This window comes from Nothoprocta perdicaria, unplaced genomic scaffold, assembly GCF_003342845.1.
Source record: "Nothoprocta perdicaria isolate Ctin4 unplaced genomic scaffold, notPer1 scaffold_108, whole genome shotgun sequence".
NCBI lineage: Eukaryota > Metazoa > Chordata > Aves > Tinamiformes > Tinamidae > Nothoprocta > Nothoprocta perdicaria.
Genome location: NW_020454183.1, coordinates 1,771,086 through 1,796,322, shown reverse-complemented (window position 1 = coordinate 1,796,322; position 25,237 = coordinate 1,771,086). Strand labels below are relative to the sequence as shown.

Below are 25,237 nucleotides of genomic sequence, written 5' to 3'. Positions count from 1 at the left end.
ATAGTCATTCAGTTAGACCTAAAGCTTAATTGCTGTTTCACAACAAAGTACTGAAATAAATTTCAAAAGATAGTATCCTCATAAAGAAGTTATTCTGCAACCATCTTTGATTCACTAAAACAGGTATCCAAAGGAATCAAAGGGTTTTAAAAAATACCACTAATGCAGTTTTCCTTCAGCATTAATTATTCCTTTTTTATTTTTGTAAGTCAAGCGAGTGAATATACTGGTACTCCTAAATCATCCCTCTTGCTTTTTGATGAGTTAATCTATCATCGTTGTTCTCAGTTATGAAATTTCAAAGTCTCTTTGGAATACTAATTTCATACGTGCAGTATTCATCTTTTTTTTTTTTTTTATTCCATCCTATTTCCCTGAATTGTTTCTCACGACAGTTGGTGTAAAATTTAATATAAAATATTTAGTCACAAAATAGTATTGCTTTTTATGCACACTGTGGCAAGATTATTTTTTCCAATAAAAACTATACCATCTTCCATAAAATCCTAAACATATTAGGAACCGTGATGCAAAACAAAATTACACAGGGTGAAACAGGTACCAGCACAACAGTGAGATTATATTACATCAAAAAATTTTAATGGTCCCAAATATATACTCAACAACTAAGCATACACTCGGGGGGAGGGGGAGGGAGAAGGGGGCAAAGAAAATTATGACACAAAAGTGACCACATCTAGAATTCCACTCAATCTTTAATCAAGAAGGGACAGACAAATCCCCCCACCTCCAAAAAAAAAAAATTAAAAAAAAAATCTGCAGTTTAAAGGGCAAAGGGAACAGATTTAAAAAAAAAAAAAAAAAGAGGAAACTTTATATTCAGCCCTCCCCCACAGAGGTTTTTAAAACCTGTTGTAGCTTGACTAAAATGTTCAGAATGTACGATTTCAAAGGCAGGTCTCTTTTATACAAAGAAACTGCTGGCATTCTTAACTAGTGAAGAATTATGGCAAAAAACGCCTCTTCTTCAGAAGTCTCATACATGGTCCAAGAAAGCAGATTCCAATTGTAGCAACTGACCAGCCAATCCAGAGTTCTACTAACAAAACTCCTGCCCTGTTGGCTTTTTTTTTTTTTTTTTTTCTTTTTCCATTTCCTTCCCTGAGAAAAGGGCAACATGTGGTCCAAGCTGGAGAGCTCAAAGGCATTAAGTCTTTCCCCTAAACAAAGTATTTCCCCTTCTTCTGCTCCTTTGAATTGGCACTTGATTGGCAGAAATCCATGTGTTTATGTTGAGCTGTGTCACACACAGTAATTCACAAAAGATTGCTGCTTTGTTGTGGTTTTGTTTTTTGGATAAAGAATTCTTCTCTCAACTAGTAATGTTCTTCAGCAGTTGCCATTATGATGATTCGAGCTTTGCTTTCTTTGACAATGGTAAAGTTTCCTCCTTATCTTCATCTTCATCATCCTCTTCATCATCATCAGGATAATCTACAAGTCCCACAAGGCCTCCCTACAGGGAAAGACAGGCACAATTACTATAATTAAGAAAACGTAATGCACATTGCTTTTTCCAAAGCACCGGAAAACGCCCTTTGTACAGTGTATCACCATAAGAATAGTGATATATGAAGTTTTGAAAAAAAAAAATGGAAAAATCCTTCAGCATGTCATTCAGTAAAAATGTCATTTGTTTGGAAGATAAAAAAGAAAAAAGAAACTAAATAAGTAAATCCAAAATGGAGCTTTGGCCATCAAGTAGACCTACTAGAGGCAGTATTTCCAGAGAAATTAAAAGAAAATCAAAAATCTACCTAGTTTTGCTAACGATCACTTGCATCACTGCAGCTCTGTCTATACAAGGACTTCCTTCACCCCGCACGGACAACAGCAGCAAAGAGGGATCTGGCAGCACTTCAGAAACAGGCATGGAACATCCTTCCAATTGAATTTTGAATGAGGATACTTTTATAACACAGTCACTCATCAAAAATTTAGTTTAAACGTTCAATAATTTAAGTATTTCATGACTGAACTGTGAAGGTTACAACAATTAAAACATTCGGCAAATAAAAAAAAAAAAAGCATCTTTAAAAACATTAAAACTTCCCTGTACTGTAAAACCCAACAAAAATTAAGATTAGGCACCTCTAAGCCCATGAGGAAGTGCTGGGATTTTCAAAACTTCCCCCAATTACTGTACATTACATTTTATGAAACTTAACCAGCACTTGACTACAATGGCTTCAAGGACTGTTTCACTTAAGTAGGTATCTGAAAACTGAGATACAAACCTGACACCTCAGAAATAAAGACACTCACTATGAAAGCAGCATCTCATATTCTAACAGTCCTAAATGCCAATCCGAGACAATAAAGTCACCCTATGTGGCTCTGTGCCTGTTCAAAATTACCTTTGTTGTAATAGCTGCCATCTGGGATGTGCTTTTAGAGACAGATCCTGGAGAGCCAGGAGACCCTGGGGATCCAGGAGACCCTGGGGAGCCAGGTAAGTTACTTGCAGATGACTGGCTGGTAAGGTTGGATTTTGTACCACTGGAAAAGGAAAGTTTGAAACTTGGGCTCTGACGTCCTGACAGATTCGTTTTCAGAAGAACTTCCTTTTCTTCACTTTCTTTTACTGGGAGTGGAAAAAAAGCAAAAAACAAAGGAACATTAGTGAGCAAAATACTTGATTACAGATCATTTTGTGTGGGGAAAAATGCTTAAGACTTGCTTATCATGCTATAGCTTGGTAAGGGAAAAGGTCATAGAATTCTTCTCATATGTAAAATGATGAATTATAAACCCAAATAAAACACAAGAAAATGACTGCCAGCTAAGACTGTCTTTTAAATGTTTTAAGAATTAAATGTTATTTTGTTCCACTGTGTTTTACAGACAACAAACCGACTGTCCAGTGTCACAAGTTTTGATAGTTATGAATTAAAATATCAATGCAAGCAAATTCTTAATGCAATAGAACTAAAAAGTACAAGCTGGGTCTTCTGCACAAGCCATATATCATCACCTCATCACTTACATTTTTTCCTCTCCATGAATTTACTGATAGGGTCCATAATATCTTCATCATTTTTAGTCTTGTCAGAAGGGGGCACCACTGCCTCTCCATCTTCCATATCATCTTCATCAGTATTAAACCACATTTCCTCCTCATCCTCCAGGGTTCTAGCATCCCTCCGGTATCGGTGGTTCCTCAAAATGGAGCGCATACTGCAAACAACAGATTGAAAAACTTCTGAACCAACAACTTACCCATGTTAATAAAACACAGCATTCATATTTGACGTTTACACGGACTTGTTACAGATACAAATATTGCAAAACAATAAAAGTATCAGCATCTACAATATAGCAAATTATCATGAAACATGCACCTTTATGTTTTCAACATAAATGACGCTTTTTTTCTTTTTAAAGCACTTTCTAAAAGTATCTCTGCAGAACCATGTAGTATTATATCCACCTAAAATTTCTGTACATTACTAACAACTTAATTAAATGTCTTTTTCATAAATGTCATTTATGTGTTTCATTCAGGTGTGGTACAATAGTTTGCACAGATAAATAAAATGCTATAAAAAGAGTTTGAAACTACAGATTAATTTTTTTAATTACACTTCATAAGCCATCAGTACTTGGGGTCCAAAGTGCTGTTAGTTTTAGTAACGTTTAGTAATGTTAGTTTTTGTAACTTTTGTTCTAACTTTACTGAAAACAGCGTTAATCTCGAATTCAGTGTTTTTCATAAAGTTCCTGTTACTGGATTAAAGATACGAATACGACAGTCTGAGTTTATTCTGTTTAAGGAAGGGGTCTTGCACTGCAGACTGCAGGAAAAGCCCAAGGTAAAAATTAAGAAACTGAAAGGCAAAAAATAATTCTAAGCTTTTTTTTTTTTTTTTTAAATAAACCTAATTCTGAATAAATTGGTTGCCAATGCCATCATCTGTATCTATATAACGCATATCCTTTCAAACAGGATGTAAACTGAAGTTCTGCTAGCACTTAAGCAGCATTCCTCTGATACTCCTTTGGCCCATGCCACCAAAATTGTTGGCCTCTTTCCTTAGTCAATTATTCATCACTAAAATGTGTGAACAGATTTGGGTTATTTTTCACATTTTTCTTAATTCTCTTTCTTCACTTAGGACCAGACTGTGCCATGGCTTGCAGAGCCACTTGGTAACACGCAGGAAGAAAAAAAGAAAAGCCAGGCCAGATACAAACCTCTTCAAGTTGTAGTTTCTTTCATACACTTAGTAGGTAAAACTATACACCATTAGTTTCACTTATACCAAAAAAGACCATTTTTATTTATCCTCAGCTGAAATTACTCAAGAATATTCTAAAACATGCACTGATGTCAGAACCACTGGGCTTGGATTTCACAGCTGTTCTAGGGACAAGCTCATCGGACACAAGCGAGAAACATCCCACCTGTAACCCACCAATGCTCCTAACTGCAGACCCAGCAAAAGCTCTTACAAGTGCTTCAGTACTTGAAACCACATTTACGACTATACTCTCATTTTATTTCTGCAGATCTTGACATATTCTGCTGAATATGCTGCAGATTTTAACATATTGCTTAAGAAAACTTGTGGCATGAAATGTAATATCCTAGAAGTTTGAAAATTCATCTTGTCCAAGCATGGCTAATCAGAATTTGTATTTTTTCACGCGTTTGCGAATCAGTTCAAACTAATAGCATAAGATTAAGATCATGTTAATGATTATGAAGAGTAGGATGTTTACTCACATCTATTTGTTTGCACCAAGTAAAACCATTCACCAAACACAAATGCAGTTATGCAGTACTATTTTTTTTACTTTTACACACTTTTATACACCCTACCACTGTGGGGAACTGTGTACGACGTGGAAGGGAACTTCTGCTCTGGCACCACAGAAGGAATGATTTAAGTGCGATAGCACATTCTGTGGCACTCTGTCAGCAAGTGTAACAGTCACAAAAAGTATTGCTGAAAATTTCTTCACAAATTCTATTTCTCAGTGACTTTTAGCAGAGGTTATCTAGATATCTGCATGTCTACTCCTGTCACTGACTAAAATGAGAAGAAACCTGCCACATGAATTTTTGAAAGAAAAATCCACGCAATAATTCATGAAAGAGCAATCTTTCAACTTAAAGGTGGTAATCCAATATCCATCAAATGAGTTTCAGATACTGATAGGCTCCCATCCTCATTACAATAGTGCACGTACATTTAGGATACTATCACTTGCCATTACTCCTGGAGAAGTGGGAAGGGGGGGAACAATGTTATTTAAAATTCAACAATGCTGGAGATGCAAACAGCAGCCAATGTTATTTATACTTCTCACAATCACACAAAGAACAACCGATGTTCCCGAAACAGAATTTGAGCACTGAAATACTAATGAGAGCAGATAAGTGCATTTACCTGTCAAGTTTTGGATTATCTTGTCTTTCTCTTTGTTGCTCAAATCGTAGTTTCAACCCTTTGAATGTCTGCACATAGTCAACATCTTCCAGTGCTTTCCAGTAATTTTCAATCACGTGGGCGGTTAATGATTTTATATCTTCCTATAGGAAGAAAGAGTCATAAAGTGATTCATTCTGGTTCAAATCAATGCATTTTTTAATACAATATAAGAAATTTTATCACGCTGTAAATGAAATGCTGGATTATTTTAAGTATTTCATAGGTAATTATCTCAGAAAAAATACTATTAGACATACAGGTGCAGTTAAAAGCCTAAATCTAGGTATTTTCCTTCAGGAAGAAGTATCAAGGCTTTCCACTGTGACTGCACAAGTCAGGCATATTGAAGGTCCTCCAGGAAAAGCTCCAGACCCTTTTGCTGCAGGAAGGGAGGGCAGTGGCTGCTCAAAGGTGTGTGCAGGTCTGCATCTCACTGGGATAAGAGAGCTGCTCCTGCACATGATTTGGTTCCTGTCACACTGCTCAGTCCCTGAAAAGCCCTGGAGACTAAATTTGGGAGCTGCCATCATCTAGGGACAAGCAAAGAGACAGGAATCGATGCACTGATTGCCTTCTGTTTGGGTTGCTTGCTCAAGGGTCACCTCTTATGATTGATAATACATCAGTAACAATAGAAAGACAGATTTTTCTTCTTTTTTTTCTCCTTAAAAATAACCACAGAGAAAATTTTTAAAAGACAGAAATTATTTACAAAGGCTCAAAAGTGTTCTGGAAATGTGATCTTGGTATGTAAGTGGAAAAAGGATGGGAAAATAAAACATGACTTATTTTCAAATTAAAATAAAATGCGAAATCATCTCCATTTCCTACAGATGACTGAGAAAACACACCACAGAAGTCATGGCCACCTATATGGATTTAATTTTTTTTTTTTTTAAGCTCCAAATCCTTTTCTCACCAACTCTTCCACTAAGATCAATTTATCTCAGTTTATCTTCATTTATATATGAATATATAAAATATATATCAGTTTATCTCCATTTACCTCGGGAACTCCATCTCAAAAGAGGAGATCCTCACCTTGGAAGATTTCAATAGGTGACAAAACCTTTTTTTTCCCCATCCACGTGCTTCTTCACAACCTGCCCACTGCACTACCTAGCTTGTCCTTCTCCATACCACATTTAGGGTCTGTACAGCACCTTGTCAGCACCTCCATGAAGACAACATTGAGGAACCAGCACTCTACTGACAACCAAACCAGTCTCTTTATCTTCACAAAGCTCCCCACAGAGGGATTTTTATGCACTTCATTAACAGAATTAGAAAAGACGGATCTCTTGCCTGTATGTTTCCATATTCTGTAGAATTGAAGTCATTATAGGGCATAACTAAATTTGAAGATTTCATAGCAGTAGTTTCAAACGACATACCTATCCTAAGCAGATCATCCAATCTGCATGATGAAATGTGATTAGGATTGCTTTTCACTCTGGGCACTTCGACTACAGATGCAACACTCAGTATCAACTCAACTCGATTTTCAAATCACGGTATAGTTTGAACATAAAGAATTACCAGTGGTACAAAATAACGGTAGTTTAAATACAGATATCGTAAGATCACATCTTCATTGTTACTTAATTTAGGGCATAAATGTTTGTTTGAACCACAAGTTTAAACAATACAGAACTGACTTTAGCACTCACCACTCTGATAAATTCAAACATCTCTATTATGGCAGAGTTCATTAAGTTATAACGGGAACCATTATTTAGAAATGCTTTGACCACAGGTTCAAACAAAAAACTTTTCATTATGTAACGGTTGTAGAATTCATCCTTTAGTCCAATAATCTTTCTCTTGAAACGAAGGGCACCTGAAACAGAAATGGTTTTAATAGCTATGCTTTTTAAATGCAAAAGAAAAAAAAATGAGAAATGATTTCGCATTATTCATGGAAATCTGCAAACTAAAACACACTCAGATATACTCTGCTTCATAAAGATCTAGACTATACTGCTCAAGTTTCATTATTCCTTTTTTCATAAAGAAATCCTCCATCATAATTCTGCAAGTAAGACAACCTCTGACCACTGAAGAAGTAACATACTAATGTTCAGCTAGATTATTACTAACACAGAGGTGTATTGCTCTTTAATTTGAAAAGCTCTATCATAAGGGATTTTCCTTTTCCTCGGTGAGACCAGGGAAATTTGCTCATTTGAGTGGGCTTGATTACATTTAATTAAGTAATGCTTGATTAGAATGTGAACTATCTCATTTTCAAATTGGTAAATGACTTTTTCTTCATACACACAACAAAGCAAAGACTAGTTTACATCTTTTTAAAGCTCTTTCTGAAACACCAGAGCACATCCACATTGGTGAATGCCCATGCATGTACAGCAGGCAGAATAATAGTTCTCTCAAGGCAGATACATTTTGGTTAGCAACTAGTGTTACATGAAACATGACTAGTGAAGGGCTCCAAATTCAAAATCTTAGGTGACTTTTGGTTATTTCTACTCAATAAATATCAAAAAGTTATGAAGTTTCTCTTTGGACATTTAATTTTGAGAGATCATCTTTTCAATTCATGACTCTACAAAAAAAACCTTATGTATTTTAGAAAAGTCATTTGTAAATCCAAAATTATTTGCTAATTCTAGCTGCCCGCTATAAAATGGTAAAAAAATTGATCTACACAATGGAAAAAAAAAATAAGATATGGTAGAATTTCTGTAATTAGTCAAAATTTGTCAAGAAATTTTTAACAGTCTTCTTCGGGGAGAATGAAGATATATCAAAATTCATTCTCCTAAAATACCAGTTTTATCTTGAGCTTTCAGACTTACACAACGCCAGGAAAGCGTGCTTTGAGGCCATGAGAACAAGCACCCTCCGCAGGATGTCTTTGTTGATAATGTAGTTCTTTATGTGGTAAGTGTGATGCTCTACACAGAACGTTAGCAACTCCAGTATTAATGCCAAGAGCTGGGCTGTCTGAAAATCATCTGTAATAAAAACAAACAAAAAACCACTATTACACATATTTTAGAATATGATATTTGAACAGTAGCTTCAAATATGCAAGTGCAGTCTGGCAAACACTTTCAAGCTGTTGTGTACTCCCACAGCTAGCTTAGGAAATATGCTGGAAGGTTAATGTTTAAAGTAGAAAACAAACAAGCCTGTTGGAGACTGGAGTTTTTTTCTAGCATACGGGTATGGCAGAAAATACGCTTAAAATATAGAAACTGTTATACCTGGAAAATGTTTCAAGTGTCTAAAATGTTCATGAAATAAAGCACTTACACTACACAAGTTGTCAGGCTTGCTTGACCAAATCTTATTCTGATGCCTGCCTGTCTACATATCTACACATACACACATACATATACATATGTACAATAAAATCTGGCCTGATACACAGCATCCTGACTGCATTTGCATCAGTAATATGACCCATTATGCCTTTTAACAAAAGCACTGTACAAGAAACCAAAAGGCTCAGGTTCTTAACAATTCTAGTATACAATGATATCAATATATAAAATGTAATTACATCAATATTTACTCTAGCCTTTTAAGTGGAGAGAAAAAAGGAATATCAAAATATCAAAAATAGGCCAGATTTAGCCTTTTTAAAAATCCTTTGACAGTTGTTCCATTTTAAACATTGACATTCAGTAGCCTCTGATGTGTCCATACAGAGCAGTATTACCTTTGCTAGGCTTGTCCTCTGTAGTATTGGCCAATAACGGGGCTGTGAGCACGTGCATACAATGTTTGTAGAAGAAACCCAAGAACTCTGTCTTTTCTGTTTTCTAAAGAATTAAGAAGCTTAATGTTAATATTATATATGTAACATACATCACCAAACACTTCAGAAACCCAAACTGCAATTTCACTTGAGGGTATTTACTTACATTGGCAGTGGCAAGCATGTTTTCTGGATCAACTAAAGTACGAAGCAAACCCATTAGTAGCACTGCCCCTCCAAGTTCTGGATCCGTGTCACAAATCATGTGTTCTATAATGAGGTTAATGAGTAATATATCCTAATGGGAAAAAGAAAAGAAGCAAAAATCAACTCTAATGGCACTCCCTTGCCCAAAGTCTGAAAATCTCTCCTACAAGGAATGCTGCCTGGTCAAAAATGGGGCTATATCAGATTAAAAAAAAACCCCACTAAGGGAAACAAATGAATTTTGCCTGCCAAAGACAAATTCTGCAGCTAGTGGCACCAAGAATCTTTCAAAGCACCTAAAAATGCTTCTTAAAGTAAGAATCTTCAATTAGACTTCAGTTTGAACTGAAAATAAAAAATGTGCAATGAACAGAGGGTGATACTCAACAGTCTCCTAAGGGACTTAGTTTGTAGAAATCTTTCAATACGACAGAACTTTCAATCAGGATCTTCCTTTGCATACATAGCTAAGTCTTCTTTCTGCAAAAGTACAGCAGCAAACTTTACAGGTCTGATTAATGCCACTGAATTTAATTAATTAATTTACCTCAGTAATTGATGAGATTATCCTCACGTACAAACTTGTTTTTTACACACACACTTTGGACTAATAATAGGTAAAAACAGTAAATAGTATTTGCATTTAGGAATCTCTATATGCTTGCTATCACTTTCTACATCTGTGATCAATAAACGAAACACAGTAGATGCAGTAAATTAGAAACATGTCCATGCTAAGATCAAAATTCATATTGTATATCATATATTTAGGAGTCCATCATTGAAAAATATATTTGGTTTTCTTACAACTCGAAAGCAGATGAGAACGTCTAAGATGGATCTAAATATTTGCTGTTTTCAAGGCTGTATTTTTAGGGCTGTAGGGCTCTTTTTAAGGCTATAACAATACAATAATATGAAAATATGACATAGGAACCGAGTAAAACAACGCTAATACTATTATCTGGAGACCTTCTACTTACATCATCATTCTGCTGTGCTTCCTGCATGACGAACTCTCGTACCATAGATGGGTTGTATTCAACCAAATATGAGAATATGTCAGTGGCTGCACTTCGTACTTGTGCATCATCCATACCCTAAAAGAGCCAGGTAAAACATTGCTGTTTACTTAAAATAAAAGTTTTTAAAATGAATGACAAAGAACTCACATACTTCTAAACTACTATTTACACGTCATACTTAAATATTACTAAAGTAAGTTAAAATATATTTTATAGTTTCCCTGTCCTTGGGAACAGGGTCTGTTTCCCTATTTTCTTAGTCAACAGCACACCACACAGTACATAAAGATGGGAAATTTTAAGATAAATGAAGTAAAAACCACATGACTAAAGTTTGGCTTGCTTACTTTTTAAACCATTTTCTGGAGAAAAATAATTGTTATGACAAAGAAAAGTGAGCTAACTTACCAATATTACTTCTAGTGCTGGCAGGATGCCCATATTTGACAAAGTTTTAAAAAATGCATCTCGGTTTTGAGGTTGCAATGTTTGAGAGAATGCACAAAACTCTTTAAGAAAATTTACCTGAAATACAAGATTAACATATTAGTTGATAACGAAAAACAGGATGCAAGTATCACTTTGTAGTAACTGTCCCTTTCATGTGTATTTTACGGATTTCTTACCAATTCCTGTCTTTTCTCCTCATCTGTGGCTTCATCTGTTAGCTGTGCAAACAAGTCTGTCAGAAACTTTTCATCTTCCTACAAAGGCAAAACAATACCATTTGTTTATTTGACAATGCCAAAAGGCATCCAAGCATAATATAAAGTTCTTGCAAGCCATGCCTCCTGCAATTAAGAGAGAGAACACCATTGTGTGCTGTCTATAGTCATAGAAGCAGCAACCGTCTAGTGCCATTTTCAAGTACATTAAAACAAATGGAGTTTTGCTGGATCTTGGAGCTTTCCTCATGACCAGCTGGCTCCCCCCTCGGCCCTTCCGTCCCTGCTCAAGTTTCATCCTTAGTTGTGATTTATCTTGTATCACCTTTGGTTGCCCTCTTTCTGCTGCCACCTTCATCTTTTTGCCTATGCCTTCTTCTTTACCTCCTTTCCCCCTCAGCCCGTGTCCTTGCCCCTAAATCATGCTGCAAAACCTTTGCCCCAAACATTTTGGCCTTACGAGAACCACGTTCTCTCCACGCAGCCCTGTCCATGTGTATTCAGCTTTGCAATGTTATGAGAGCGTAGCAACAGGAGCAAAACACATGCACGGTGACAGGAGTGATGAGGGAGATTCCATCTCCCCCTGTTGTGAATAGGGTGGCTCTGGAAACCACATTAAAATAAGTGTTGCTACTAGCTGCAGCGCTCATTGAGCCTTCTGGCTGGCAGCAATTAAAAACCACTTAGTTATTTTTCTTGCTGCTGTAGCTTAGCAAAACCACAAACAGTGGCCAAAACATTACTGATATGTATCAACAGGCCTGAGCAAAAAGCAGGGCTTACCCTCCCCCTAAGCTTTACTAGTCTAACAGCTACATTAAAAAACAGAAGCAAAGCCCTCCTCAACCTCTCCCAAATACGATATAGTACTTGACAGCATTTGCTTTAAAAAGAAAAACATATGCCAAAAATGAAGCGATTTTCCAAAAAGGGCCCAGAATGTCAGGCTGCAAGGTACTTCTGCAAAGGTACCGACACTGCAAGCATCACCCCCTCATCGAAAATGAGGTGGGGTTTTACCACCTCATTTAGGTCCTGCTTCTGTGCGCAGAGCCTAATGCAGAATCAGGCAGGCACTACAGCTACACCCGAACAAACTTTCTTGCATTTTCTTACACTTTGATTTTAAGACACTTAAGCTGCAAGGAAAGATTATAAGGATATGTGACCACTTGGTATCCAGCTGTTTAGTTCCAACATTTAACTCAATAGACATTACAGGTAACATAAATACAGGAGAGAGACTGACATACATGTTTACTCAAATAAAACATTATAGATGGCAACCTCTAAAACCAAAACCAGTTCCTTTGAAGAACATGCAAGTTATTGCCCACTATTAACAGTACAGTTTAGAAAAGACTAAAATGCTTGATGTTCTATCTAGGTGAATCCAGGAAAAAGAGCAATGAAAGCCACCTGACCTAACAAACTTAAGAGAAAAGCTGCCTGCTTATTTCCCCTTGGGCAGTGGGACTGGTTGCTCTGTGGAAGTTTTCACCTCTAATACAAGGCCTGAGGTTAAGGTGCAGCCAACGCCCCAGAAACATCTCAGAATGGTCATGGGGAAAAACAGCTCAAGGCTGAGCACAGCCGTGATTAGGGTCCTACTGCACTGCAAGGAACACAGGATTTCCCAAGGTATCAGCAACAAAAACAAACAAAACAAAACAACAATAGCAGCAAAAGCAAAAACAAAAAACTTTTTAAAGTTAAAATGTGGAAGGCCATGAGGAGAGAAAAGGAAGCAAAAACAAGCGACTCCTAATAGCCCTTTCCCCCAAACTGTGCGCAACGTTCGCTGCTGGTGATTTGTGGGACTCACTTATGTCCCACTGGAGCCGCCCCAGGGAAGGGACATTTGCAGGGGGACACTGCGGAGTCCTAAGGGGCAGCGCCTGCCTGGCCGGGCCGCCTCAGCCCTGCCCTGCTGCAGGGCACCCGTCCTGCCCCACCAACATCACCCGGTGAAGAATTCAGTGCGGACGCTTAAGGTTTCAGGAGGAATGTGCCAAAGGTGTGAACGTAACTGGTTTCAACACTCCAAATGTGTAACATAATATGGCATTCTACAATTCTTTTCTAAATATAATACTGAAAGGTTTTCCACACCATTAGCATCTCTTCCCCCAATTTTTTATAAATATATTGTAATTTAAGTTATCAGTATTTTCTGGAATCTCTCATCCTCAACATATATCTGATCCCCTTAAAAGCAGTAGAGTAACCGAGTGATTCACAATACTCCACCCCAGAAATTCCTTTCATGGGAAATAAGCAATTTCTTTTGCAGTCATTTGAAGAAAATAAAAGCAACCAGGAAATAAAAGTCCCCTGAACTATGTTTCAAGTCAGTCTTGTTCCAGGCGCTTGGTAAAAGGCAGACTGGTTGTTATTAACATAAAAAGGTCTCTCCCATCTATAGAAAACTTGTGACTGCAATGAAAATGCTAGATACAATAACCTATGTATTTATCTGTATATAAAAGGTTGTAAAATTACTGACAAGATAGTCTATTTAAAGATGCATTCTTGAGCTACACTACCAGAACGGATGAAAACGCCCGAGACAGCAGAGTTCAGGTATTTCAGAAGTTAAAAAGCACCAACGCTGAACATGAGAATTATACAAATGTACTCTGATTTTGGTTTTGTTTTTTTCTTTTTGCATCTTGGAAAATTTTGAAAAGATCTATGCCTGTGAAATAAATACAGAGTAAATAATTCTCTCTAACATCTGGTCTCTCAATACAGACAGGTATCCATATCCACCTGGGTATATCCCAGACACTGTGAAGGTCATAAAGTTCTTCCAAGCAAAACCAAAAATGTTAAAAGACAGTTTACAGAATCATCTCAAAATTAAGCTATATGATTTCTCCATGCTAGAAATGATTAAACATTCAATGCCAAAAATATGCATATGCCAAACACCAAGTATACTTATTTACACTTCAGCATGCTCTAAGTAGATGCTTCTATGTTTTGAACATCTTTCAAAGCTGATGAAGATGGAATTTAACCAGGCTGTCCTCTCACTCAAACATTTTGATGTTTAAAAACAAGAAAACCCACAGACAAAGCAGAATTTTGAAACTGTGAATCAATTTTCAAAGCAACTCCTTCTCCTTCCAAAACGCGCTTAAAATGCTCTTCAAAAGTAGGTCATTTTCCACTGAACACTGCTAACTTTCAGCCATTGGACACTGCACGTTTGATTGTAAATAAATGAAGAAAAAATCCCTTCTCAAAAACTGCCCAAGAAACTCAGTTGAAACTAAATGCAAAAAGAGAATAGTTTTGATCCTGTTTTCCACTTGCATGTTCATTTTAGGCTATCATTTATGGATATTTCAGCCCAGAAAGCGAATGTTTTATAAAATATTACCAGCAAATAGAGAACTACAGTTTCAAACAAGCATTCCTTCCCACAACCACAATAAAAGATCTCATGGTTTAAAAGGTTTTGATCTTCTTTATCTCAGCCTGTCTTCCTACACATGCCTTTCACTCGCTATCAATGAGCTGTTTCCACGTCAGACAACATACTGGAGTAGCAGCACCATTTCAAAATCACTTTCGACAACAACGAAATCAATACAGAAACCATCACCATGCAACTCTTGCAAACTTCTTTCATCAAGCACTTTCCCACAGAAAGTGTTCTTCTACACTTCACAGTAAATTATGCTGTCAAATAGATCTCAAATTAGAATTATTCCTAAATCAGCTAGTACTATGAAACAGCTCACCTGCTGCAGACGTCCTAATCCTCCTCTATCTGGGCAACACTCTTTATGTGACACAGCTCTTACCCCAAATCCTTTAAGGATAGAGGATTCATATTTGATTTCTAGAAACTTTGGTAAGGATAATTTACTATCTGTAAAAGGCAATTCCATATTTAAAATGAAGAATGGCTTATTTCCACTCCTATATCTAGTAAAATGTACATGCCCACAAACTTCAGTTATTAGAAGGAGGCAGAGGAACTATCAGTAAAACAAGTTCAGTATCTTAAAAAATCTGATTTACCAGTAATGCCACGTTATCACTGTTCCACTAAGCACTAACTACTTAAATGTGTATTTCCCCTTCCCTTTCCACTCTCCAGTTTCCTGAAAATCCAAGATAACAAACTCTGCAGTAATCCTAACAACAATCTGTATTCTCCAAGTTATAAACACCACAGGATCTTGCTGGCAAAAAGAACACGCCAATGAGAAAGGGGGTAGAGAATAGAAGGAAACAGTGTTTGCTCACTCTATGGCGCAGTTTTGCAAATTTTTGGTTGTTTTTTTAAGAACTAGTTTGTAATACAAAGGGAAAAAAAAAACTGGTGGCCTCCAGTGTGAACATTAGTATGTATTTTTAAATTGCAAAAGAGCGTCATATAAAGTAAGAAACACTACTTACCTGTCCCACCCCCTCTCTCAAGCTTGGTGAGCTCCGTGTCTCAGCAAGGCTCCCGGGTGGCTATCACATCCCAAGGCTACAATGGGCTGGACCCCAAGCTCTGAGAGCATAATAGGAAGGGCTGAAATTGGAAAAAAATGTCATATATCTCTTTCTTTGTACCTGCTGTACAAGCTGATCATAAAACCTGTAAGTGAGCAAGTTTCTACAGCTGTTAATTCTGGAGACTGGAAATGCGGCTCTCCTGGGTTTATTATACAGAGCACAGTGAGCACTTGATGAACATGACAGCCTTTACCACAAATAAACTTAACTCCACACAGAGGCAATCAGTTTAAGCATTTTAGGAAAAAAAAATAAGGGAAATCAAAACTTAATGAAGAGGAATTAACATAGTTGTTAAATCCGAAGTGCCAAAGGTGACCTACTCTCCATTCCTGCTTTTACCCCAGAAGAGGCAAAAGCTACTTGCTCACCGGACAAGGCAAAACCAGGGATGTGGGTATCTTGTGGGCCTTCTTTTCCAAAGGTCCAACATCTTTCCTAACCTTTTTGAAAGCCATAATGCCAAGAACCAGCACATCCTTCAATTCCCTAGTCTGGCCTCCATGCAGAAGTTAGTCCAAGTTACAGAATTAACTAGTTATAACTGAAAAGCTGACTTTACATGGACTTTATCTGGACAGAAAACAGCTGAAATAGAACACAGCTGTAATCTCAGGTCAAGTCAGTTGGCCTGTCATAAAGCAAAGGACACAAGCAGCACAGCCCAACCAGGGAGCTGTTAACAAACATTCACATACAGATTTCCAATCACTTTTCTCTAGGTGTGTTTGAGTTAAGGTGAGGTGAGGCCACGACAGGGTCTCACTTTAGTCTGATACACGGATTCCTTCAGAGCTCATCTTTTTATCAAAACATATTTTCTTCTTCTACTCCTCAGAGTCAGTCACACAAAACAACAGAATTGCAGGCACGGGAATTGCGGGATACCAGTTGCTCACAGGTAAGTTTACTCGAACCTTTCTGAGATCATTTACTAAAATCCTAACTCTTCTATTGTAGGCCGCCTGGTCTACGGAGAGAACCTGAAGTTACCCACACCAGCACGGCTGCCTATATTGCACATTCCCTGCAGAAACAAAGGACTCGAGACGTATGTGTGACTCGCAATAAATTACCATGAAGCATCCCAGAAACTCTTCACTTAATAATAACTCAAAAAAGAAACAGTTTTGCAAACACATTGGTAAGATGAGTAAAAAAGCAGGATCTGGAAGGTTTAAAGCAATGAATGCCAGGGACTCCCCTGACTGGGGTGTAGTTACAGTCAATTTTAAACATTTCATGACCTAAGTCCTGAAGAAAGTACTGTGATATGACCAGCTAAAAAATGAATGTCAAACCACACTGAAGGAAGAACTATAATAAGAACCAGTCATAACAGTGAACTGAAATAAAGCAGTCTTTCAACTTTGATCTCAGTATTATTTATTCTACAAAAAGAAATGAGAAGAACATTATCACACATTTTATTTATGGATAGCAGGAATGAGGTAAAAAAGAAGGGGTAGAATGCAACTTTAGAAGGTAGAAACGTAGACCAGTGCAATCTGAAACACTTCTGTATAAAGAAATGAAAAAAACTCCAGATAAGTAGTTTAAATCTTTGCTTTGAGCTACATTACGAGAATTGGAAAAATATACAAATTTATCCAGCCTTTTAATCTCATAAGCACAATGAGCACATGATGTGCCAGATCCAACTTGAATTCCCTCAAAACCAAGAACTGACGATGCTTCCCAACAAAATCTTACACATTCAGGGAGTTTGCCCTCCATGCCAGAGGGCTGCCCTCTGAAAGGCCCAGGAATTACAGTACAGCACAGAACGTATAGTCTGACTTGTGTGGTACTCCTGTGTGAAGCTGTACAAAGCATTTCAACAACCTGAAATATTTATCTTATTTGGAAAGTTAGGCAATGCTAGCTATCCTGGCTCCACTACCCAGAAACTAAACTTTATTCCCCCCAAATCACAGCCAATAGCAGCAGAAGGAAGGGAAGGTTCAGAGATGTAGATCACTGAAGCTCTGGGCCTTCAGTTCACCTGTCAACTGCAACTAAGTCTGCAACCATACTAAGCAGTGCTATTCTCACCCAGACACCCTTACAAATCTAACACAGCTTATAAGAGATAAAAAACAAACGGAAGCTAATTAGCCACTAGTTCTTTATCAAATTACCTTCTTGGTTGATGGCAAATGCATTCTTGATGATTTTGCAGTACTAGGTCTTCCTCTTCAATTTCCCTTCCAAAGCTCCCCAAGTTCAAGATCTCTCCCAGTATTAACCACTGACACCAATATTACTAAACAGCTCTTCCCTCTGCCTCTCAAGACAACATCTACCGCACTCACAACTCGAGTCAATGCTTGCAAAGAGGCCAAGATCCTTCAGAGAGACTCGCCTGGATACACAAGCCTTTCTTGAGTGTTTTTCAGTCCTCTCTTAAAGTCAGGTTTGTGAGGCTTCTCAGACTGGTTACTTCATGATGATTAAAGCCTTCTGTTTAGGATATACATGCTGTGATCTTGTTTATCAAGGTTAAGGTTATCAAAGTTATCAGTTATAAAGTATCTAGTGCAAAATCTGAAATTTATCTATGATCAATTAAACAGTTCAATGCTCAGATTTCTTTCTTTTCTTTTTATATATCACTTCTATAAAACTCGAATTCGTTTTGAAGGGATGGCTCCAAGGAAGGAACCCAGTCTTTCCAAGAAATATTGTCCAATGTTATTTGTCAACACTCAAATTAAAAGTCTGAAATTGTCAAACTTACCTGTAACATACCAACTATTTCCACTTTATTAAAAAAGATGAAAGAATGAAGAGTTGATAGCATATTTTCCTCAAATACTGAGGGAGTGGGTAGAACCATATCTTGAATATATTGTACTCTGTATGTCTGATGTATTTTTTGCTTCAGCTCTGGGTCAGATATAGGAATCACCTCTTTAAATTTTGCTGTTTTAGTCAGAAATTCCCTGTGTTTCCGTGACTGTGATAAAGATGGATCATATTCTAGGCATCCAATTACGTCCATTATACATTCCTCAGAAAACATGACTTCAAAAAGTGCAGTTCTGTTCAAAAGGAAGATTCCCTTGATAATTTCATATAAGTGGTGTAGTCCTTCAATGTTCTCCAAGTCCTCACACACGTGAAAAATTTCTAAGAGCTTCTTAATATAGCCCTCATTTTCCAGTGCTAGTGCGAGCTTTTCACGACGCAATGGTGAAGGCAGGGAAGATGCCACAAGTTCTGCAATTTCTTCTAGGCGACTTAATTCACAGGATGGCAATTCTAGACCTGGTGATGACATATCATCAAAACGTTCTTCCTCAGATTCATCCACGAGGTCCTGAGTAATGTCGACAGAAGGGTCTTTGCCTTGGACCTACAAAATAAGATGTTTGCAGAAAAGTGAAGTTTTAATGTTTAATGATTTTTTAACGTTTTTCTTAAAACATCATTTCAACTGCCATACATTTTCTTGCCAAAATACAAATGCAAGTTTCAGACTGCCATTTGCTGGTTTAGAAGATACGAGATTCAAATAATTTCTTCCAAAAGAAGAAATAACTTTTTTTTCTGTATTAGATATTTAATTGTATTTATTCCCTATAAAAAGAGAAGCTAGCAACAAAGAATAAAAAAAGAAGTAAAAGATATATTTTTGAATACTCCATATACAAATGGAAATTCATAATTACTAGCAGACTGTCGATGCTCCTGCTTAAACCAAATAAAGAGGCTAGTCTTGTTAGTTTTACTGTTTTTCAGGTCTGGAAAGTTGCAAGCCTACATGTTTTACAGTGTGCTTTCTAAATACTCAATAGAGGCACAGAATCCACAGCGAAGTCTACAAAACTCTTCAAGTACAGACAACAGGAACCCAACATTAATAAAGAATACAGGAAATCTGAAACTGTCAGAAAAACAAGGCACAGGATCTGTAGAGATCTCCAGAGATGTAACCAGTAAACTGCAGAAAGTACAAATTAGAGAAAAAGATTAACAAAGATGTTTGCATGCCAGTATTTCAGTCTGTTACATCTTAACTGTGGTATTTGTTTGATGATGCATCAGATCCAAAAAGGTACTGCCACGTAGAAAAACAGAAGCCACAGGGCTTTTCAAATCTTAAAATTTAACAACAACAAAAAAAAATCTTGGAGAAATAATTCTCCACGGACAACATAAATTCCATATGCACATAGATTCAAATGTAGAAGGCTTTTAAATTCATTTACTGTTCCCTATCAGCAGCCACATCTACTATCGAGCAGTATCAGAGATTTTCTTTTAAAAGAAGGCTTTAATGTCTAAAGAAGGTAAAAATGTTTAAAGTATACTAGACCACTACACAGTAGCAGGTCTCAAAATAGGATGTAAAAACACTAGATTCTTGCAAAAATGTTACTGCTTTAAGCAAAGTCCAAAGAATGAAACCGTGTTTCTTTTGCTTCACTTTTGAAAAAGTAAATGTATTCAGTAAAACAAAATACTGAAGGCAGTTGAGAGAAGTATATTCTTATTAAGAGCAAGAAGTATTCAAGGAAAGAATTGACAAATTTAAAGAGAAAACCCACATAACTGAAATAATTGGTAATGAACTAAGTAATAACTATGATAATCACATCAGTGATAGGACACACTGACTAAACTCTCTGGGTTTTAGCTAGTATCTTACAAATATCAGTTAAGTCAGAGCTCCTATGCATTCTTCCATCTAAAAAAAACCTTAGAAAGATAAACTATACACTCTAGCCAAGAAGTAAAAAGTTACTTATGAACACTGCTTTATTTCAAAATGCTTTAAGCACTTGTTTTACAGCTAAATTTCCTTGGTAGGAAATGAATCTAAAAAGTGACCTAAAACAACCTGAAAAGGCTCTGTGAAAATCACAGGAGAACTTCATACTAGATTTCTAGGTAGAGAGGGAAGCTTTCACATCCAAAAAGGCAAAAATTGGGGAGAGGCTGTTGTTTTGTTTTTCTTTGGCTCTAATTAACTACTTAAGACAGCCTAAAACTCACAAACACAAAGACTAAGATTACTGGGTGTCTTGAACAAACATTAAACTTACCTGGCATATCTTTTCCCATATTTCATCACATCCTGCTTTTTCTTGAAAGCTAAGTGCCAAATCATAATTTTCAGCTTCAGACCACACAATCAAGGTATCCTTTAAAGAAAAGTAGAAAAGTTTTTAGTCAATGTATTTCAGATTTTACAAACCTGAATAATGTTAAAAGACTTGTACATGAGTTATTTTAACATAGCTCTGACATCTAATTATGACAGCACAGAGCTGCAATTCAAATTTAATTATCATACTTTGAAAGATTTTGTAAGAGAGATTACACTCTGAGATTCTTGGGGGTGAAAATTGAAACACACTTCAACATAAATCAGAACAAACAAGTTAAAGTGTTTTCAGTCTCCATTTATGTGACCATAAATTTTTAAATGTCAAAAGCTATATTTATAACATCTAATTTTATCTCACTTAATCCTCTGATAAAACACAGTAATAGAGGAAACCAGCATGAGTTTTGGGGTTTTTTTTTTTAATTTCTTGTAATCCTTTGCGTAGCAGGGAGTTGGACTAGACGATCTCTAGAGGTCCCTTCCAACCTCAACTATTCCGTGATTCTGTAATCTCTTTCAAAAGGAGTTCAAATAACGGCAACTATTTTGCAGGACGCAAGTTACAATTACTTTTTTTTTGGAAGGCCTCTAAACCCTGCTAATGCACAGAACAGCAGCTTAAAAAGATGCATCAAGAGGCCCACGAAGCTTAGAAAGAACAGATCTGACAATACGCATACAGTGAGCTGCCTTAAACATGCATACCTTTTATATTGAACCATTCACTGCACTTTTAGTCAGACCAAACTGCCGTTCTGAAAGGATAGCAATTTCACTCTAGATTTAGAGAATCTAGTTAAAATACTGCTTAGCTTTCTACCCAGAAACTTTAGCTCCCATCTACTTATTAAAACAGTTCAAGAGTTTATGAGAACCCTCATATTGCATCCAAAACGGAAATACAGAAGTGGCAGGCAATAGTGCAAAGGCCAGTACAGCACACTGGTAAGCTAGGTGATGCAGCAGTTTACAAACAAGCTGCTAAATCATAATTACTGAGAGAATGAAGGTAAAAAAAAAAAAAAAAAAGAGAGAGAGAGAGAATCACAAAATGACTTAGAGAAGAAAATCTAATCCAGGAAAGAAAAGGAAATGAAAGGAAAGTCTAGTGGAAATATGATCCACACTAAATATACGCTGCCAAATGAACGAGTGTTATTTCAATTAAATATTAAACCAAGCATTTAATCACTAGTGCAAAAAAAAAAAAAAAAAAAAGAGAACTTTTCTAGTTATATCTCACTGAGAACCATAAAGCAGAGTATCTGTGCTTACTAAATATAGACTATGCTTGCAGTGATTATTTCTAGAGGAATTCATTTAGAAGAAGTGCAAAAATTTGCTGGACCTGTATCAAACTTAAAACAGCTTTATTTAAGCTGAAGTTACTTCAAATATTAAGATGAGCACTGACAATAAAGATAAATCTAATGCCTAGATTTCAGTGTGCACTTACCAGAAAACACCTTAACTAACCTGTCACATTAAAAACACGATGCAACTAGCTCCATTAGGAGTTAGCCAAGCAACACAGTATAATCAATTTGCCATTACCAGAGCAGCTATACTGCTTGGGATGCACTCCTGGGTTTACCTTGCAAATGGCAAATAGTTTACCTTTTCCTTTTCCAAAGGGTTGAGGAAGAGGTGGTAGACAGAAGAAAGGGATTTAGGAAGACCACCTCCAAAATACAAAAGGAAGAAAGAAAGTCACAATTAATAGTCTGTCCTCTACAAAGCAGAATACAGTGCAAATACTCTGGTAATAACAGATTGACAGCACCTAGTACAGCTCACACCTATCCAGGAAGAAAAACAGCAGCTTACAGTAACTCTGAAACGGAAGGCCCAAAGGAAAAAAAGAACCCAAATTAAAGACTACGAGAAGAATGAGAATAAAACTGAAGTTGCCTCAGTCACTAAACGTTAATGTGTCTTCAACTTCCATTTCTGTAACCATTATAATAACCAGAATAAATTTTACTGCAATGTGCACTGTATTCACCACGGCAAAATCAAATACAATTTACAATCAATCCGTGTCTTTGGTATATATAGTGCCATATATGTTAAAGCTATTGTCTGATCACCTTCCTGCTGAGCCGTGTTTTGTTAGCTTAACAAAAATAAATAAGTACGTAAGTAGATTTAAAGCAGGCAAGATCTCTGAGATATTCCTCCCTACAGCGAAAGTTGCTCGGTTTCTGAGCAAGCCACTCGCAGAGGCATTTCAAAGTGCTTTTTCTTCTGTACCAAGAACATGACTAAGAAGTAGGGAAATGACAAAAGGAATGCAAACGATGACAGCACTATTCACATGAACAAGTCAATAAACGCAAGTCAAATAAACGCAAGTCAAATAAACGATGTTCCCACATCTATCTCTGTGGACAAGTTAGCACCTGACCAACGCAGGCTGGTCTGGCTTTCTTCCTCTGGGGAAGAGGGCAAAGGAGGGAGGAAGACAGGCACAGGAGAGATGAAAGGGAAGACTCAACAGCAAGTCTGCTTTTGCTAACTGCAGTCATGCACGTGTAAAGTGTATTTGGCCATAGTACAGCAACTGTTCTTGTCAACAAGATAATCCACTGTCACACACGGAAGTTCAGAGATTATTTTTTATCTTTTATCTTTACAAATGCTGTTTCTTTTTTTTTTTTTTTTTTTTTTAAATTGTTCCTGCTTTGGAAAGCAAAATAAAAAAACCTGCTGAAAGACTTTGAAATATTTTGAATGACAGAACAGTAATTTTCAAGTTCACTTCATTAATATTAGAAAAGTATTTTGCAACTGCCAACACAAACAACTTTAAAGCATGAGAGTTCTCAGTCTGTCTTATCATCACAGAGGGATTTCATCTTATCCATTCATGTCAGTACCTCAATATAAATATAGCCCTTTCTGTTCTCTGGACCTTTAGTAAGAGAATATCTGTTTGTATAAACCCTCCTGGCCTCAAAGGGCATTTGAAAAGAGACAGTGAAAAAAGGGGATAAAACAATTCACTGTTGCATAATACCCTCTTCAGTTAAAGTTTAAATTCACTGTTAAACTAAGACTAGTTTAGTCTAATTTAGACTAAACTAAACTAGAGAGATATTAGCTATAGAGAGGTATGGAAATAAGTCTTGCACACTGGTCTTCTGCTCTTCATTCCCAGATATCTCTTAGATGCAGCTCCTGCTCAATTCTCTTAGAAAAATCACCCTTTTTCTGCACTACAGACTAAAATTATTCTCCAAACAAGAACTGCACAGATAGATCTAAATGAAGATGTTAAGTTTGTTCTCAACTAGCTCTTCTTTAAATGCAATTAAAAGCATGTGACCTTTTTACTTACGTTATACTAAAGGGAGATGTTTCCAAAATGAACCTGTTAATACTTGCTTTGTCTGTTGACTGGTTTTGATGTGCAAAACAGCATTGTATGAACTACATCGTATGAATTAAGGCAAAAACTTGGACAAATGTTTCATTGGTGAAGGATTTTATACATTTTTAAATAAAAGATGTATTTTTTATTTTATATTCTCTCTGGGAATCTTTGTATTCTAGGTTCTCATATTTTTGAAGGCACACGAGTTTTTGGAAAGACCTTTTTAAAACATGAAGGTAATAATCATAAAACTACTAATACATAGCTTGCTTTCTGAACTTGAGTAGGAAAATCACTGACTGCTTTGCAAAAATATTTTGACAGTAGTGCTTCTTGAATGTGTTAACATTTCTTATCTTATAGAAGGTAACTGTGCTGTTTCCCTGAGATAGTTGATATAAATTTGTCTTCTTTCATTATGACTGCTTAGAAATATCAAGGAGTTCTTAATTTCAGCAAGGATTCCGAGCATGAGTTCTTCCTAGAGGACTTATGTACTCAGTCTTACCATAAATAAATATTTATCACATCAACCAGAAGAGGATAATTTTTGCACTCTTTATTTTTAAGAGTAAACACACAGCCTAAGTTGAAACTTCTTCAGGGTTCGGTTGGCTTTCAATGAACAACTATGAAATATCACATTTTTGTCCGAAACTTCATTCTTAAGAAGCTAATTTAAAAAAAAAAACCTCACAACTGCATCAGTTTAAACCAGCAAGCATTGCTAGTTACACATAGGTGGAAAGGGCTTAGTCTATCAAATGCTATCTACTGCAGTCTCTCCTCACGCTTTGAAACAACTTCTCCAGGCTTAGTTTTCCCTAACAGAAGGGTAGATGGAGGCATAGTATTAGTCTCAAATATTGGTGTCATCCCCCTAAAGCCCATCAGAAGTCACACTTTTTATTGGATATTAAACCAGTTTTATTTAACTTTTTGGGAAGCAGAGCAGCAGGCATGTTGTACATTTCTATTATTTCAAAAGCCCTTGGATTTCATAAAGAGAAATTTTAAGCAATTCATCAGGATTTGACTCTGTAGTAGAACTGATTTACATTTTTTTTTCCTAATGTGAGAAAATGAAGTGATCTGGTAGTTGTCAGTCTCTTCTGGTTGGTGTTAGCATCCAGAGAGAACA

The 25,237-nt window shown here is 36.6% G+C and overlaps 1 protein-coding gene across 1 annotated transcript in view; it reads right to left on the bottom strand.

Annotated features, from left to right (window-relative positions):
* Positions 1–693: 693 nt before the first annotated feature.
* PPP4R3A (protein phosphatase 4 regulatory subunit 3A) overlaps positions 694–25,237 on the bottom strand; it is a 36,833-nt gene continuing 12,289 nt past the window's right edge. Inside the window, exons 3-15 of the mRNA XM_026046623.1 lie at positions 20,656–20,754; positions 18,345–18,962; positions 11,042–11,119; positions 10,824–10,940; positions 10,374–10,490; positions 9,350–9,481; positions 9,145–9,247; positions 8,276–8,434; positions 7,127–7,296; positions 5,415–5,557; positions 3,008–3,198; positions 2,379–2,605; positions 694–1,477 (exon numbers count right to left, since the gene is read on the bottom strand). Coding sequence (XP_025902408.1) covers positions 1,364–1,477; positions 2,379–2,605; positions 3,008–3,198; positions 5,415–5,557; positions 7,127–7,296; positions 8,276–8,434; positions 9,145–9,247; positions 9,350–9,481; positions 10,374–10,490; positions 10,824–10,940; positions 11,042–11,119; positions 18,345–18,962; positions 20,656–20,754 — 2,268 coding nt within the window. The 3' untranslated portion in view covers positions 694–1,363. The remainder of the gene's footprint in view (positions 1,478–2,378; positions 2,606–3,007; positions 3,199–5,414; positions 5,558–7,126; positions 7,297–8,275; positions 8,435–9,144; positions 9,248–9,349; positions 9,482–10,373; positions 10,491–10,823; positions 10,941–11,041; positions 11,120–18,344; positions 18,963–20,655; positions 20,755–25,237) is intronic.